We start from the raw sequence: 18,749 nt of genomic DNA on the forward strand, positions 1-18,749 counted from the left end.
TGATCCCACTTGATGTCCTTAGGAGGCTCAGAATAAAATGTAAGGAGTAGTTTATTATCCATTTCAAACTCACATAACAATTACCATCATGTGTTCTTTCATACTTCAGATTGCGCTACACAGCAAAATGAGTTTTTAATTAAAGGCAAAATTAAAGCTGCTGCTCTGCTCTTTGATGTAATTGCATTTCAAACCAGAGAACATGAAGCAAATTCATTACTGCAAAGTACTCCGTGGTTGAGGTTGGAAAACCTGGAGTTTTGGTCAGATTCACTTAGGTGGATTTTACGAACAGGAAAGCTGAGCACTGTGATGTGGTCCATCATTCCGTCCCTGAGGGTGCAAGGGTTTCATCAATGGCAGTCCATCTATGCACTTTTAAATCAATAGAAAACCCAGCTGGTATGAGTAGGAGTCATATGAAGCTTTAGTTAATGCCCAACCAACACAGAGAACAAACAAAAATAGCCAGCGTTGTAAAAGGGCCATCATCATGTCATCTTACCTTGCACTGCCAAACCAGCGAGGCGAATTCCCTGCTCCAATGAAGAAAGCAATCGGCCATCGAGAACATCCTTTTTCACTTGCAGGTAATACTGATATCTACAAAGAAAGAATCATAGAATCAATAACGTTGGAAAAGACCTCAAGGATCATCAAGTCCAACCTGTCACCCAACACCTCATGACTACTAAACTATGGCTTCAAGTGCCACATCCAATCCCTTTTTCAACACCTTCAGGGACGGTGACTCCACCACCTCCCTGGGCAGCACATTCCAATGGCTAACAACTCTCTCTGGGAAGAACTTTCTCCTCACCTCCAGCCTAAACTTCTCCTGGCACAGCTTGAGACTGTGTCCTCTTGTTCTGGTGCTAGTTGCTTGTGAGAAGAGACCAACCCCCACCTGGCTACAACCTCCCTTCAGGGAGTTGCGGACAGCAATAAGGTCTCCCCTGAGCCTCCTCTTCTCCAGGCTAAGCAACCCCAGCTCCCTCAGCCTCTCCTCACAGGGCTGTGCTCAAGGCCTCTCCCCAGCCTCGTTGCCCTTCTCTGGACACCTTCAAGAGTCTCAATGTCCTTCTTAAATTGAGGAGCTCAGAACTGGACACAGGACTCAAGGTTTGGCCTAACCAGTGCTGAGCACAGGGCACAATGACTTCCCTGCTCCTGCTGGCCTCATTGTTCCTGATGCAGGCCAGGATGCCATTGGCTTTCTTGGCCACCTGGGCACACTGCTGGCTCATGTTCATATTACTATCAACCAGTACCCCCAGGTCCCTTTCTGCCTGGCCGCTCTCCAGACACTTCAACCCCAGCCTGTAGCACTGCCTGGGGTTGCTGTGGCCAATGTGTAGAACCTGGCACTTGGATGTGTTCAATCCCATGCCCTTGGACTCTGCCCATCTGTCCAGCCTGGCAAGGTCCCTCTGCAGAGCCCTTCTACCCTCTAACAGATCAACACCTGCTCCCAACTTGGTGTCATCTTCAAACTTACTGATGATGGACTCAATCCCCTCATCCAGATCACCAGTAAAGACATTGAACAGGATGGGGCCCAGAACTGATCCCTGGGGGACACCACTAGTGCCTGGCTGCCAGCTGGCTGTGGCACCATTCACCACCAGTGAATCTATCTGTTTGTACATTTTCCACAGAACAAATGATTGCCGAAAGGAAGAGAAAAATCACCACAGACAGGTCAGGTGTTGAAACAGTCTGTATCTGGCTTCAGATTATTTCACATTACTAAAAATCAATGTGATTCCTACATGTGCAGTGCTTCCAGGTGGATGAAAAGGAAAATAACAAGTTCTAATTTGTGTTCCCTAGGCTGCACAGAAAAAGGACATCTGCTAGGACTACCTCCTCCATAAATTTCATGGAGCTTACTGAAGACCATGCAATCACCAATACAAAAAGAAACTGTTCCTTTTTTCTCCAGTGTCACTATTTTAATAGAAGAAATAGAATCTTAGCCATATACTTTGACCTACTGACACAACTTTATGAGCCATATGAAAGCTTTTTTAATGGCCATCTCCCATCTGCAAGGATGACTTAGACACACAGACATGCAGTTGCTGATTTGCAGTAACTAATTACAAGACAAATTTTTCATTTTAAAGCGCAGCAACAGAATTCACATGTTTCACCTTACTTTTGCAGTACAGCAGATTAAAATAAGCAAGAAGCTTTCCACATAAAGCTTAACAAGGTACTGCCCTCATTCATGCATCCCTTCCATCTGCTCAGTGGGACCAGACCCACAGCAGAGCTGGCCAAAGCAGCAGAGATAGGCACTAGTCCCTCCAGCATATCAGGTTAAAATCCAGTGGAGACAGCTGCAATAGAATAGAATAGAATAGAATAGAACAGAATAGAATAGAATAGAATAGGACAGGACCAGAACAGGTTGGAAGAGACCTTCAAGATCATCACATCCAACCCATCATCCAACACCACCTAATCAACTAAACCATGCAACCAAGCACCTTATCAAGTCCTTTCCTAAACACCTCCAGTGATGGTGACTCCACCACCTCCCTGGCAAGCCCATTCCAATGGGCAATCACTCTCTCTGTGTAGAATTTCTTCCTAACATCCAGTCTGAACCTCCCCTGGCACAGCTTGAGACTGTGTCGTCTTGTTCTGGTGCTGGTTGCCTGGGAGAAGAGACCAGCCCCAGCCTGTCTACATGCTCCCTTCAGGTAGTTGTAGAGAGCAAGAAGGTTACAGTATAACCACATTCCACATGTGCCCTCAGCTTCATGCACCTCATCCCCAAACTTGCTAGTAGTAACTGATGCACCTGATGACCCAACTTAGGGAAAACCCAAAAACCAACAAAGGGGTTTCTCAGTCTGTGACCTGACATGCCAATCTGGTGGCAGTTGAACTAGGTTATAAGGTTACTGCTCCTTTCAGCTGCATGCCTGCTCACCCCTCCATGACACAAAGGGTAACCATTTAATTGGCATGGATTTAAAACATAATTGCTTAACTGTGTTAGAAAGAAATAGTACTCAAGCATACCAGCCTGTCTTGGAGACTGCAATCTCTGCAAGGTGGAGAGCAAAGAATGTCAGAAAGACTGCAGACAGTAAACTATCTGGGTTCATCTTCAACCAGCCTACCATATCTGGCCTTACCTTTGAACCTTTGGGAAGAGCAACGAAACTGTTCTGGCCTTGCTTTATACTTTAAGTCACCTTCCTGTTCCCAACAGAAAGCAGAACCACTTTTAACACCACCCATGCTACAGGGAGTGCACTGCCTAAACTACACTCACAAACATTGCCGTGTAATTCGTCGTGGAGCTGTTAGGAAATACCTCTGTGCTTCAAAACCAGCATAATCCAAGCCACGCTTTGAGGGCTATGAATCAAATGCAGCATTTCACATTCCTCTTCAGTTATCTCTTCTGTCAGTGATGTGAGATACAGTAACTTGCCACTAGACAGCACCAACGCTCTGACCAGACCAGTGCACTCAATGCAGCTGGGTGTTCAGAGGCTGCAAATACCATGGGGCAGAGAAATCCTCTCAGGGAAGGCCTCTGCACATATTCTTCAGGTCTGAGAAGTTCCCTTCAGAGTTCACCATTTTTATGTGTACTTAAAAAGTAATTGTTGGGTTACTGGGTTTTAGGTTTTCTCTTTCCCCTCTCTCTCCTTTACAGAAGGCAAATGAGTATTTTTCAAATAGTAAAAACATAGATTGGGCTTTCACACAGCATAGTGGTGATTTTGAAACTCAACAGAGAGGGAGTGTAAAAATCATGAGGCATCCCAGCTTGATCCATGCTCTTCAGCCCCAGGTTTCACACTTGACCAGCCCAAGAGACAAGTCTGCTCTTTCCACTTCTTTGCAATGACTAACTCTGAATTCTGACAATATACACACACTTTCATACAAGCTTAACATAAGCTTGCTTTATCAAGTATGCAGGTGAGCAAATGTTTGCTGAATCTGCTCTTCTGAGGCTGTTTTCATCAATGTTACCTATGTGTGCAGGGCCACGAGGATGAGCAGAGGGCTGGAGCACCTCTCCTATGAGGACAGACTGAAGGAGTTGGGGCTGTTCAGTCTGGAGAAGAGAAGGCTCCAAGGTGACCTAATTGTGGCCTTCCAGTATCTGAAGGGGGCCTACAAGAAGGCTGGGGAGGGACTTCTCAGGATCTCAGGTAGTGATAGGACTAGGGGGAATGGAATGAAGCTGGAGGTGGGGAGATTCAGGCTGGAGGTGAGGAGGAAGTTCTTCCCCATGAGAGTGGTGAAGCGCTGGAATGGGTTGTCCAGAGAGGTGGTTGAGGCCCCATCCCTGGAGGTGTTTAAGCCCAGGCTGGATGAGGCTCTGGCCAGGCTGATGTAGTGTGAGGTGTCCCTGCCCATGGCAGGGGGGCTGGAACTAGATGATCCTTGTGGTCCCTTCCAACCCTGACTGATACTATGATACTATGATTCTAATTACATATTCTAGTCCAACAGAAATGAAATCCACATCTGCCATAAAATGAGTGCTATTGTTAAAGCAAAGAAAAGAACTACATGAATGCCAATGTATGATCATATAGTGACATTCTAGCTCTACAGATGAATGCCACCAGCTTTAGTGGAACTGTGATTTCCACCATAGTACCCACAAAATTATCTTAATGGAACATTCCACAATATTATGGTACAGCACTGCATTTACTTACACCACTATCAGTATCACAGTATCACTAAGGTTGGAAGAGACCTCACAGATCATCGAGTCCAACCTGTCACCACAGACCTCATGACTAAACCATGGCACCAAGTGCCACGTCCAATCCCCTCTTGAACACCTCCAGGGATGGTGACTCCACCACCTCCCTGGGCAGCACATTCCAATGGCAAATGACTCTCTCCGTGAAGAACTTTCTCCTCACCTCGAGCCTAAACTTCCCCTGGTGCAGCTTGAGACTGTGTCCCCTTGTTCTGGTGCTGGTTGCTAGACAGAAGAGACCAACCCTTTCCTGGCTACAACCACCTTTCAGGTAGTTGTAGAGAGCAATGAGGTCACCCCTGAGCCTCCTCTTCTCCAGGCTAAACAACCCCAGCTCCCTCAGCGTCTCCTCATAGGGCTGTGCTCAAGGCCTCTCCCCAGCCTCACTGCCCTTCTCCGGACACCTTCCAGCCAGTCAACATCTTTCCTAAACTGAGGGGCCCAGAACTGGACACAGGACTCAAGGTGCAGAGTACAATGCAGAGTACAGGGGCACAGTGACTTCCCTGCTCCTGCTTGCCACACTATTCCTAATGCAGGCCAGGATGCCATTGGCCTTCTTGGCCACCTGGGCACACTGCTGGCTCATGTTTAGGCAGCTGTCAATCAGCACCCCCAGGTCCCTCTCTATTTGGGAGCTCTCCAGCCACTCTGACCCCAGCCTGTAGCTCTGCATGGGGTTGTTGTGGCCAAAGTGCAGCACCTGGCACTTGGACTTGTTGAATGCCAGCAGAATGAAGTTTAAGATTTGTCACATATTGCATAGATTGGCATGCAAAAATATCCTTAGTGCTCTGGCACTAACTAGTGTATCTGTCAGGAAAATCCTCACAAAGAAAATTGTCACCTTTCACAGGTAAATGCACTGAAAAGTAATCACCTGCTGTGGCTCTGACAGCTTTTCCAATGAAAGTGCTAAAATAAACTGAAGAACATTGAGGCAGAAACCTTGGGCCTACATCTTTGCCCCAGACTGATAGTGACAACGGTCACCCACCTAAGGTGTCCCCTGCCAACTCCTTTCATTGTGGCTATATAAGACACAAACTGGCACATCTTTTTCAAAAGGCACAAACTGGAGTGGAAGAAGAGGAGCATACCCTGGAGGAAGCTCTGCTAGAAGGCCCTAATAGCTCAACCAGCCACAGATTCATGGCTCTGACGTGCTGCAAAAATGTGGTCAGGCTCCCTGCCCAGCCAACGGAGAGGAGAAATTAGCCCATATTCTGTCAAGAATCTGAGGCTACTCCATCTGAAATTATGTTAAATGCTGTTATTATGTCACTACTGAGATTGCTTTTTGTTCCCCTGAATTGCAAAACTAGATCTATGAAAAAAAATATTCAGCTATAGACTCACTGAGGAAAGCTGTTTCAGAACAGCAAATAAAAGCGTGCATTTCATAAGCCCCCCCCATTAGGTGGTTTAGTTGGGAAACTGAACAAAAGAGAAGTTTGAAAGCTGCATCCCCAAATAATAAAAGGCAAGAAATTCAAAACTAAGACTTAGAGAGCTTTAATCACCAAGCTGTTTGGCACACTAGGGGAGTGCAGGGTAAAAGAGACACCACCATAGCCAAGTGCGATGAGCGCTGAAATCCCTCACCTTCGTCGCTCACTTTGGTTTAAAACATTTTTAGAGAAGCTGTTGTGTATTCAATTAAAAAAAAAAGACTAGTTTGCCAGCCTGTAGCTAATTCCAAGGGGAATGGGAGTGGACAACAAGTCTGAACAAAGCCATAATTATAAGGATATAATTTCCCCAAACTCTATTTAGCCAATGCAGAAAACATTAAAAATCTATTTGCATCTATTGCATCAAAGAGCATACTTTATACATAAAGTAAAGAAGCTGCAACTGGACAACTGAGAGACAACATGTGAACTCCAGAATCAACATCTGCATCTCAGCAAACTGTATTACATCAGAGGGAAAAAAAAAAATATCCAAATAAATAGCATCATCAAGCAACACCCATATCCTGACTCAGCTACAGCTGTGTAAATGGAGAGAAACTCCATTTGCCCATACCATTCTGCATAGACCTCCCAAGTTCAGGATTCATGTTTGCTTCCCTGTCACTTCAAAACACAGAATGTGGGTGTTTGTGTAATGCCACTGAAGTCACTGTACCTTTCCACCCCCACTGTTTATCTGATGCAGAACCTCTGATGCTGTTTTATACATGTAGAAAATAACTCAAGTTTTACTGATTTCTGTTCTCTCCAACAGCCAGTGTTTCAAGCCACACAGAATCTGGCCTGATGAATATTGTAAATGAGAACCTTGCAAGGAAATTAAAGGATGGTTTCACAAGAGTATAAGTTAGTTCTGCAGAGTAATTGGTCTGGTGCACTCCATCATCGCAATTTTCCTACCAGTAACTCCCACGGAGAGCCACAAGGCAAATACTCCATTAATAATTAATTAATATTATCAGACCCAGTAGCCTTAGTAACCAAGCAGCATCCAGCTCTGCTAGGAAATGTACAAGAACAGGAAAAAAACAGGCTTATTGCTCCAGGGACTTACAATCTAAATATGCATACACACACACACATGCATCTATATATTTATACAAAATGGTGAAAGGACTGAGGTAATAAATATTCATGCTGTACTGGGATCAGTCTGGGCTTTTATTTTCCCCTGCTTTTATACTCTCCTTCTCTGTACATCAGGGACAGGAAGAGTTTGGAATATACACATTATCTCTAGTGCAGCAGGAAACACTTTTTAGTTGTTTGGGTTTTTTTGCTTTGAGTACTGTGCCCTGTTCTGAGCCCCTCAGTTTAAGAAGGGCCTTGAGACACTTCAATGTGTCCAGAGAAGGGCAACAAGGCTGGGGAGAGGCCTCCAGCACAAGCCCTATGAGGAGAGGCTGAGGGAGCTGGGATTGTTTAGCCTGGAGAAGAGGAGGCTCAGGGGAGACCTTCTTGCTCTCTACAACTACCTGAAGGGGGGTTGTGGCCAGGAGGGGGTTGGTCACTTCTCCCAGGCAACTAGCAGCAGGACAAGAGGACACAGTCTCAAGCTGCACCAGGGGAAGTTTAGGCTGGAGGTGAGGAGAAAGTTCTTCACAGAGAGAGTTGTTAGCCATTGGAATGGGCTGCCCAAGGAGGTGGTGGAGTCCCCATTCCTGGAGGTGTTCAGGAGGGGACTGGACGTGGCACTCGGTGCCATGGTTTAGTCATGAGGTCTGTGGTGACAGGATTTGATGCTCTTTGAGGTCTCTTCCAACCTTGGTGATTCTGTGTTTTTTTAAATTATTTTTCTTTTAATCATTTTTTTTACCAGTGAATACTTGCCTTGAGTTTATCTGAAAATACACCAAGTACTACAAAACATGTTCCCCAAGAGGTACAATTGCTTTAAAATAATTCCTAACACTGCAATTATTGGCACGACTGACTTTTATAACTCATTAGGTACCTTTTTGTCATCAAGCCCTATCTATTGGATAACTGCTTAGCTGAGTAGTTTAATTTCTTCTCTGGAGGGAAAAAGAGCTGCTTTACATTTAGTATCTTCAAAATAACAGGCCTTTAAGACTCCAAAGAGAAACAGACTGGCCCACAAGTGGTTTAGCTCAACACCTTCAGGTCTTTACCAGTTTAAAAAAAAACCCAAACAAATCAAGTTCAATATGATCTTCTAAAATCAGGAACACAATAAAAGCCTCACTGAATCACAGCAACTCAACTCAGCTCATTTGGGTTTATCTCAGTATGGTAATACACTTCTGAGCAGAAGAGATGCTGCAATGTGCACTTGTGTAATAATCTGCCTACAGGGGAAGCAGTTTCTCCAACACAGAGAATCACTTACTGAAATTGAGCATTAGTTTTGATATTGATGTGTATGAACATTGTTCATCTCACACCTTAAATTCTGTTATGCTTTTGGCTTTGATGCTATTTAGCAACAAGATTCCACAGACACTAGAACAGAACAGAATAGAATAGAACAGAACAGAATAGAACAGAACAGAACAGGACAAGGTTGATATGTTACATTATAAAGAAGAATGAATGTTGTTTTATAAACAGGGTCTTCCCTATTTTCTTAGCCTTTGAGTTAGATGAGCCAAGGACTCAGCCACTCAATGAGCAACCAAATGAATTAATTGTTAGTGACCAAAAGATTATGTTTATTTATTTATTATATATTGGAGAATATCATTATAATACCTAGCTCTTCATGGCTGCTTTTCTGACTAAAACCTGCTTTAAATAGTATCAATTTGCCTAATTTTATGAATCACAGAATCACCAAGGTTGGAAGAGACCTCAAAGATCATCAAGTCCAACCTGTCACCCAACACCTCATGACTAAACCATGGCACCGAGTGCCACGTCCAATCCCCCCTTGAACACCTTCAGGGATGGGGACTCCACCACCTCCCTGGGAGCCCACTCCAATGGCTAACGATTCTCTCAGTGAAGAACTTTCTCCTGATCTCGAGCCTAAACTTCCCCTGGCGCAGCTTGAGACTGTGTCCTCTTGTTCTGGTGCTGGTTGCCTGGGAGAAGAGACCAACCCCCTCCTGGCTAAGCAGATTATCTGAGGCACACAGCTGGTGAAGTTACTTGCATAAACCTGGGCAAGAAACCAAGGGAAATTTGGGAGATCTAGCTCGTGTTCCAAAGTTTTAAACCAGAGTACTACTTACTGGATGCTGAGCATTTCATGTATGCCACTCAATATGCTGCAACAAAACTGCCTGCAAACTTGGCCTGGATTTCACAGGGCAAGACAGAAAGTCAGGCAGACAAGACTGGACTTTTCAGATACGATGTTCTGTATATTGGCAAAGATGGTGTTATGATTTCTGTCTTTTGAGCATGCTGAAACACATTTTAGGTGCAAGGAGTCAATCAGCACATCTTCATCTAAAGACACTTTGAAAAGAGAGGTACGTACACTGGTGATGTCATCGTCAGTAACACAGTGCTAAGGCCTTGTCTTTGCTGTTGTAAAAAACTCAGATGATGTTGATAAACAGAACATCTCCAGCTCGCTCCTCTGGAATTTCATCAGCCTCCCGCCCAGCGGAAGTCTGACGTTCTGCAGGAGTAGACAGCAGTCATCTATCCGGGATTTGTGGTAGAATATAAAAAGCAAAGGCTGTGCTCCCACTACTAGAGGGTAACGTTTTTGGAAGTATATCATTGAGAACGAGTCTACCACACCCTGTCAGACCTTCAGAAAGTTCATTAGACTTGCCAGGAAAAAAAAGGGAAGGAGAGGAAAGAGCCTCTGTCAGGCATGCAGGAGGAAATTCCTTCAGAAGCTGAAACTGTCAATGTCAGTAGTAAACACAGTCGTAACTGTTTCTAGGGTATGAACTCCCTGAACATAACAACCTTTTAAGGTAGGTCAAGGTTAGCTTCAGGTAACTGAGAAATGAGGTTGTTCAAAGGCAGCATCCAGCTGTCTACATCCTGGTTTCCTCCAGCAGCTGGATGGAAGACATGACTGGGAACTAAAAAAAGTCATATAGATGGAAAGATTTGTGTCATTCCTTTCCCCTTCCTAACAGAACAATGCTGGCTTAGCATCATTTTCACACACAGGACTGGAAAAGGAGGACAGATCAAAACACAGTTCACAAACCCTACTTCCCACATTGCTCAATTTCTCTCTTTAAAAGCAACAGTTTACAGCTGAAGGGAAGGAGATTTGCCTAAAATGGGCTTATTCCACAATGACCAGTCACATTGCAAGTTTTGATATGCTGCCTGTGAGCATGAGGACAAAAAATACCCAGCCTTGGTGTGTGTATGTACAGCAGAGATGGGAGTGTTTAAGAAGGCAGCACATATTTTATGTCTCCCATACAAGCTGCTTCTTCCAGTACAGCCTCGTATCAAAGTGTGGCACCTCTTTGGTGTCCAGGGTGAAACAGATGTGTAGTGAAACCCTTAGCAGTTACAGTATCACAGTATCACCAAGGTTGGAAGAGACATCGAGGATCATCGAGTCCAACCTGTCACCACAGACCTCATGACTAGACCATGGCACCAAGTGCCACGTCCAATCCCCTCTTGAACATCTCCAGGGATGGTGACTCCACCACCTCCCTGGGCAGCACATTCCAATGGCTAACAACTCTCTCTGGGAAGAACTTTCTCCTCACCTCCAGCCTAAACTTGCCCTGGTGCAGCTTGAGACTGTGTCCCCTTGTTCTGGTGCTGGTTGCCTGGGAGAAGAGACCAACCCCTTCCTGGCTACAACCACCTTTCAGGTAGTTGTAGAGAGTAATGAGGTCACCCCTGAGCCTCCAGGCTAAACAATCCCAGCTCCCTCAGCCTCTCCTCATAGGGCTGTGCTCAAGGCCCCTCACCAGCCTCACTGCCCTTCTCTGCACACATTCAAGTGTTTCGATGTCCTTCCTAAACTGAGGGGCCCAGAACTGCACACAGGACTTAAGGTGTGGCCTAACCAATGCAGAGTACAGGGCAGAATGACCTCCCTCCTGCTGGCCACACTATTGCTGATGCAGGCCAGGATGCCATTGGCCTTCTTGGCCACCTGGGCACTCTGCTGGCTCATGTTTAGGCAGCTGTCAATCAGCACCCCCAGGTCCCTCTCTGTTTGGCAGCTACACAGGAGATTAACAGCATGGCTCTCAGCATTCTCACTGGCAGCAAAAGCCTGAGCTTGGGTTGTTAAGAAGCGCTCTAAGTGTTTTTCTTTCCCTGCCATTTCTGACGGGCCACAAGCACAGACACGCACCCCGGCCCTGTTGGGGCCCGTAGGCATGACACAAGCCTTTCAAAACACACACTCCTTCCACGAGAGGCTTAGCCAGCAGATGCAGCTTTACAGTATCCACCAATACCTCTGTACTTAAGAAGGACTCGCCCCCAACCACAACAGGCCCATCTTCTGTACCTGTAGTTTTCATTTAAAATGCATTCTACTTCTTGGCTATTCCTAGGAGACCCACAACTATAAAGTCAAACTTGAAATAAAAAGGCCAGTAATAGCATGCTTTAGCAAGAAAGGAAGGCATGCCACAACCTGATCGTGATTTTCTGCCCTTGAACTCTTGAATTAATTATAACAAATTAAAGGGAGCCCCACTACAGTTTATAAGCACAATAAACTCCCTTACAACCACCTATAATTTTATCAGAGTTAATCCAAATACCTGAAGAGTTATACACCACAAAACTCCAGCATGCCTTTTGCAGTAAAAAACTAGAGGAAGTCACAATCTCTTGTCTTCCTAGCTCTCTCCTCTCAGCAAAGGTCAATGAATAGAATAGAGTAGAATAGACCAGGTTGGAAGAGACCTTTGAGATCATCAAGTCCAACCTATCACCCAACACCATCTGATCAACTAAACCACGGCACCAAGCACCCCATCAAGTCTCCTCCTAAACACCTCCATGACGGCAACTCCACCACCTCCCTGGGCATTCCAACGGCCAATCACTCTTTCTGTGAAGAATTTCTTCCTAGCACCCAGCCTAAACCTCCCCTGGTGCAGCTTGAGACTGTGTCTTCTTGTTCTGGTGCCGGTTGCCTGGGAGAAGACACCTACCCCAACCTGGCTACAAACTCCCTTCAGGGAGTTGGAGACAGCAAGAAGGTCTCCCCTGAGCCTCCTCTTCTCCAGGCTAAGCAACCCCAGCTCCCTCAGCCTCTCCTCACAGGGCTGTGCTCCAGACCCCTCCCCAGCTTTGTTGCCCTTCTCTGGACACCTTCCAGCAACTCAACATCTTGCCTAAACTGAGGGGCCCAGAACTGGACACAGGCTGGCGTCCAGCAAAGCCAGGCTCTGGTGACACCACCTTCTGTATAAATGCCAGGGTAAAATTGAAAGAAGTAAAGCAAAATGATCAAAATCATATAATGTAAAGAAATCTGTGTTTCAGCATTTTCAGTTGAAAAACAACACTCAGTAGTACACAGAAAAAACTAGATTAAACCATTTGTGGGTGAAGAGTCTGCTAGCCATGTCATTGAAAAAAAGGCACATGTCCATCTGGTTTGATTTCTAAGCAGATGCTAAAGTGTTCAGCATGGCAGTCCCATTGACTTCAGACTACTCACACCATCAAGCTTAAACACATGCTCAACTACACACTTGTCTCCAGAGCTGAGCTTGCATTAGGCTATAGAGGTTCAAGGGTCAAAATACAGGAGACTGTTTTTTCATCTTATTACTTCCACTTTCTTTAAATCACACATACACACAAAATAGTAGAATTGAGTCAGGTAGGTGAATTGCAGCAATGCCACATACTGCTTTTAATACATAGATCATGTTGTGGTGGTAGCTAACGTGGTTTCACAAAGCATAAATCGTGCCTGACAAACTTGCTATGATGGAGCTACAGCATCAGTGGATAAGGGAAAAGCAACTAATGACATCTACCTGCACCTGTGTAAAGAGTTTGACACTGTCCTGTATGACATCCTGGTCACCCAATTGGAAAAGTATGCACTTGAGGGGTGGACCACTCACTGGATAAGGAATTGGCTGGATGACCACACTCAGTTACAATCAATGTCCAAATGGAGACCAGGGACCAGTGGTGTCCCTCAGGGGTTTGGTACTGGGACCAGTGCTGTTTAACATTTCTGCCAGCGATACAGACAGTGGAATCAAGTGCACCCTCAGCAAGTCTGTGGATGACACCAAGCTGTGTGGCATGGCTGACACACTGGAGGGAAGGGATGCCACCCAGAGGGATTTGGACAGGCTTGAGAGGTGGGCCCAAGCCAACCTCAAGAAGTTCAACAAGTGCAAGATCCTACACCTGGGTCAGGGCAATCCCAAGCACAAATTGAAGAGCAGTCTTGAGGAAAAGGACTTGGAGGTGTCAAGCTGATGAAAAATTCAACACGAGCCTGCAATGTGTGCTTGCAGCCCAGAAGGCCAACATCCTGGGCTGCATCAAAAGAAGTGTGACCAGCAGGACAAGGGAGGTGATTCTCCTGCTCCACTCTGGTCTCATGAGACCCCCACCTGGACTACTGCCTCCAGACCTTATAGTGGCCTTCCAGTACCTGAATGGGGCCTACAAGAAAACTGGGAAGGGACTTTCTACAAAGACTTGTAGTGATAGGAAGAAAGGACTGAAGCTTGAGGAGGGCAGATTTAGACTAGGAAGATATTCTTTACACTGAGGGTGGTGAGATACTGGAACAGGATGCCCAGAAAGATTGTGGATACCACCTCCCTGGAGGTGGAAAAGGCCAGTTTGGATGAGGCCTTGAGCAACCAAGTTTGGTGGAAGGTGGGAAGGTTGGAACTAGGTGATCACAGAATCAATAAGGTTAGAAGAGACCTCAAAGATCATCAAGTCCAACCTGCCACCCAATACCTCATGACTACTAAACCACAGCACCAAGTGTCACATCCAATCCCTTCTTGAACACCTCCAGGGATGGTGACTAAGACCTCTTCTAGCCAAAACCATTCTACAAATCTTAAATTCTGCAGAGGAAGATGAACATTTTCCTTCTCCACTCTACTGTAAAAAAAAGATTTTAAACCCCATCACAATTAGAAAAAGAAGGGCCTGAGGAATGATGCAACTTCCCATAATGGGTGGTAACACTGGAACTAAATCCAGATTGTCTGATCACCAGTAGGGTCCACAGGTCAAAGCTTGTGAGAAAAATCCCTCTTGCTAAACTTTCTTCAGTGTTTTTGTGCAGTCTGCAAGACAAAATAAGTATCTGTACTCAATAGGGTTTTTCTCTGAGGACAAATTCACAGCAGTCTCATACAACTTGTGCCTTCAACTTCCCAATGTGGTCTCCCCGATTCCCATGCATAATCTCAGGACTCTTTCTCCTTACACTGGGCTGTATGTGCCAGAAACAGCTATTGCTTTGATGTGAGACTGTGAAATGTCAGAGTTTTTGCATGCAAAGCCACTATCAAGCTCAACAGCAAAATTGAACTGGATAACATGGCAGAGTACCACTCTGTATCACTTTGAAGAGCACCCCTCTTTTGCTGCATGACAGAAAATATGGTCAGCCACACATCTTCTCCCAGGCAACCAGTACCAGAACAAGAGGACACAGTCTCAGGCTGTGCCAGGGGAGGTTTAGGCTGGAGGTGAGGAAGAAGTTCTTCATAGAAAGAGAGATTGCCCATTGGAATGGGCTGCCCGAGGAGGTGGTGGAGTCACCATCACTGGAGGTGTTCAGAAGGAGACTTGATAGGGTGCTAGGTTGCATGGTTTAGTTGGTTGGGTGGTGTCGGATGATAGGTTGGACATGATGATCTTGAAGGTCTCTTCCAACCTGGTCTATTCCATTCCATTCCATCACTATCACTTTGCAGAGCAGTTCCACTGTCACCTCTTTTTTGCTGCACAACAGACAATATGGGCTTCAGCCACACATATGCTCCACCTATACAACAGGTGCTCAATAATATGACATGGCATGCAGTCTACATGTTGTTTCCCACTCAAAACATCAGATTCCAAGCACAAAGAAAATTCCTGCAGCCCAGATCCTTAGAAGGAATACAAGTAACAGCAGCTGTGAAGGTCCATCCTCACTAAGATGCAGAAATGATGAACCATAGCCATGTATGCTGAAGACTACTAAATCTCCTGGAGAAGAGGAGCACAAAAACCTCTGATTTAGAACCAGGAACGATTTCAGCAAAAATGAGATTAGAGCCCAAAAAGTTACTAACAGCTTAACTTTACTTCCTGTACTCATATGTGTTGACTCAGTTCAAAATATGCTGTTCCTTACACTGAAAAGAAAACACAGCTAACCTCCATGCTGTCTCCACTGTGGGAAAAGGTGGTTTAAGTTACATATGAAAGCAATATGAGTCAACAATTTGAAAAGTCTCCTGGTAGCCAGCCAGGTTAATGGCCAAGCAGGTTGGAAAATCATGCTAAAAAAATGTGGTGAGTTAACTAGAGCATATGTAAACTCCAGCTTATACTCTGCAATACTGAAAATAAATAGAGCATTCCTTTAAAAAACTGGACTAAGTACAGGCATAACTCTAAACTATTCTTTGGACACAAAACAAGCATGAAGAGTTCTGACTGCCCCAATGTTCCCTTCCACTGCTATGCCAGTTGAAGTAATAAAATATATTGTACACATCACATTAACCCGGTCTCATTTTTCAATATACATTTCAAATGCATGAGATTGAACACATCCAAGTGCCAGGTTCTGCACATTGGCTGCAGCAACCCCAGGCAGTGCTACAGGCTGGGGTCACGGTGGCTGGAAAGCAGCCAGGCAGAGAGGGACCTGGGGGTACTGGTTGATGGTAGGGTGAACATGAGCCTGCAGTGTGCCCAGGCAGCCAACAGGGCCAATGGCATCCTGGCCTGGATCAGGAACAGTGTGGCCAGCAGGAGCAGGGAGGTCATTCTGCCCCTGTTGACTTGCTGGAACAAGTCCAGAGAAAGGCAACAAAGTTGGTGAGGGGTTTGGAACACAATCCCTATGAGGAGAGACTGAGGGAGCTGGGCTTGCTTAGCCTGGAGGAGACTCAGGGGTGACTTTATTGCTCTCTACAACTACCTGAAGGGAGGTTGTAGACAGACGGATGTTGGTCTCTTCTCCTAGGCAGCCAGCACCAGAGCAAGAGGACACAGTCTCAGGCTGCACCAGGGGAGATTTAGGCTGGATGTTAGGAAAAAGTTCTATACAGAAAGAGTGATTGCCCATTGGAATGGGCTGCCTGGGGAGGTGGTGGAGTCACCATCACTGGAGGTTTTCAGGAGAAGACTTGATGGGGTGCTTGGTGCCGTGGGTTAGTTGTTTGGGTGGTGTTGGATTGGTTCATGGGTTGGACACTATGATCTTGAAGGTCTCTTCCAACCTGGTTTATTCTATGTATGTATTCTATGTATGTATGTTTCTTCCAACCTGGTTTATTCTATTCTATTCTAAATACTGTTCTCCAGTAGGGCTATGAGCTCTGGAATGATGTGAAGTCCACCAGTCCTTTCTGGTTAAATGTACCACCATGCACTGATGCAGAAGTTGAACAGTGGACACATAAACTAGTGAGCAACCAGTATGGATATGCAAGTATCCAGAAGCACATCACAAAGTAATTGATGGGTGGGTGCTGAGCAGCGTGCAAGTGTATTCAGGTGTTACTTTATTCAACAACCAAGTGAACGTGTTCAAACTCACAGAATGTGTGCTTAACCATGTCCAAACTTATAAATGTGTGCTTAAGCATGTCCAAACTGATAGAATGTGTGCTTAACCTGAGTAGTAAAAAAAAATTAATTAAAAAAAGCCAAAATCATGGCCCAGTAGCCTGCAGTGAATCCCTGTGATGAATTTATGGATCTTTGTGGGGGGGGGGAACTCCTATCAGTTAGGTAGTATCCCTGAATCACAGAATCACCAAGGTTGGAAGAGACCTCAAAGATCATCAAGTCCAACCTGCCACCACAGACCTCACGACTAAACCATGGCACCAAGTGCCACGTCCGATCCCCTCTTGAACACCTCCAGGGATGGGGACTCCACCACCTCCCTGGGCAGCACATTCTATGGCCAATCTCTCTTTCTGTGAAGAACTTCTTCCTAAAATCCATCCTAAACCTCCCCTGGTGCAGCTTGAGATTGTGTCTTCTTGTTTTGTTGGTGGTTGCCTGGGAGAAGAGACCAACCCCTCCTGGCTACAACCTCCCTTCAGGTAGTTGTAGACAGCAAGAAAGTCTCCCCTGAGCCAACTCTTCTCCAGGCTAAACAATCCCAGCTCCCTCAGCCTCTCCTCGTAAGGCTTGTGCTTGAGGCCTCTCACCAGCCTCGTTGCCCTTCTCTTCCCTGCCTCACCTAAACCACGTTTGAGAAAGCTCTATTGATTTAGTGGAATTTTACCTTGTAGGTAGCCAAAATCCATTCTGTTCACTATTTCCTTTCACAGGAATCTGCCCTGGTAATAAGAAAAGACTTTCTGAAATGTGACACAACAAAGTTGTCACCTATTTATAGGTGGTTAGCATAACGGCTCACATTCCTGAGAAAAGATTGTTGAAGTGCTCACTGCCTGCAGGAAACAGGAAAACGCAGGTTGTTTCCATCTTCCAAAGAGCTTGGTGACCCTAGTGTTTTCACAGAGGCCAGAGAAAACAGGCACCCCACACATCAGCAGATCAAGCAACAAATCCGTGGCGCAGGAAGTTCCTAACGTCCCAGTGAACACAACCCTTCAAAAGTGAACACAGCTCTGATAACAACGGGATGTTGCCAGAGAAATACGTGGATCAGTGCCCTGCTGGGTGGGTAAAGTAGATGCATTTCATTAAATGAATAATTACTCATTGTAAAACCTTCAAAACTAGCTGAAGATATCAAGTGCAAAAGCAGCTGCCAAAGATAAAACAGTGAACCAGCACACATCTCACTGCACAGGAATCTGCCATCTTCTGACTCGGAGATTTCTGCCAAATTCTTGTTGAGATTTTCAGCTGCATAACAGCCTCCACACAAATGCCTCTTTTAAGCACATTTGGATACTTCAGGATTGTACTTGACATCCAATTGCAGCTCCTTTAGCTTTATACCTTGCCAGCAGAGCCAAAAAATACCCCCAACATTCAAGGTATTCAGCTCCCTGAAAAAGGGTGTGCTTAGAACTAGTTTTTGTGGTTTGTGTCTCAAGAGAAGGGAAAAAGTTTTCTCCAGCCTGCACTGCCACCATCAAAAAAAACAACCCCAAAAATCAACTGAGGACTGGCAGTGCTACTGTAACCAAGATTTCCACCATCAAATTCTCAATATTTAAAAGCAGTTAGAAATCCCAATGAAAAAGCACAGGTCTGTTTGCTCACAGGTGTTTAGGAAGAGAATGGATGGGGTGCTTGGTGCCGTGGTTTAGTTGATTGTTGGGTGATAGGTTGGACTCGATGATCTCACAGGTCTTTTCCAACCTGGTTAATTCTATTCTATTGGCTTAACCCTCATGCAGATGCTGCAGCCAAATTGCAGATATCTGAAACAGAAGATCAGTGAGCTGCAG

General features: G+C 45.4%; 1 protein-coding gene across 1 annotated transcript in view; it reads right to left on the bottom strand.

Annotated features, from left to right (window-relative positions):
- The window catches only part of PTPN14 (protein tyrosine phosphatase non-receptor type 14), a 92,956-nt gene that overhangs the window by 49,432 nt on the left and 24,775 nt on the right, over window positions 1–18,749 (bottom strand). Inside the window, exon 3 of the mRNA XM_009897505.2 lies at window positions 506–603. Coding sequence (XP_009895807.2) covers window positions 506–603 — 98 coding nt within the window. The remainder of the gene's footprint in view (window positions 1–505; window positions 604–18,749) is intronic.

The sequence above is a fragment of the Dryobates pubescens genome, chromosome 2 (assembly GCF_014839835.1).
Source record: "Dryobates pubescens isolate bDryPub1 chromosome 2, bDryPub1.pri, whole genome shotgun sequence".
Taxonomy (NCBI): Eukaryota; Metazoa; Chordata; class Aves; order Piciformes; family Picidae; genus Dryobates; species Dryobates pubescens.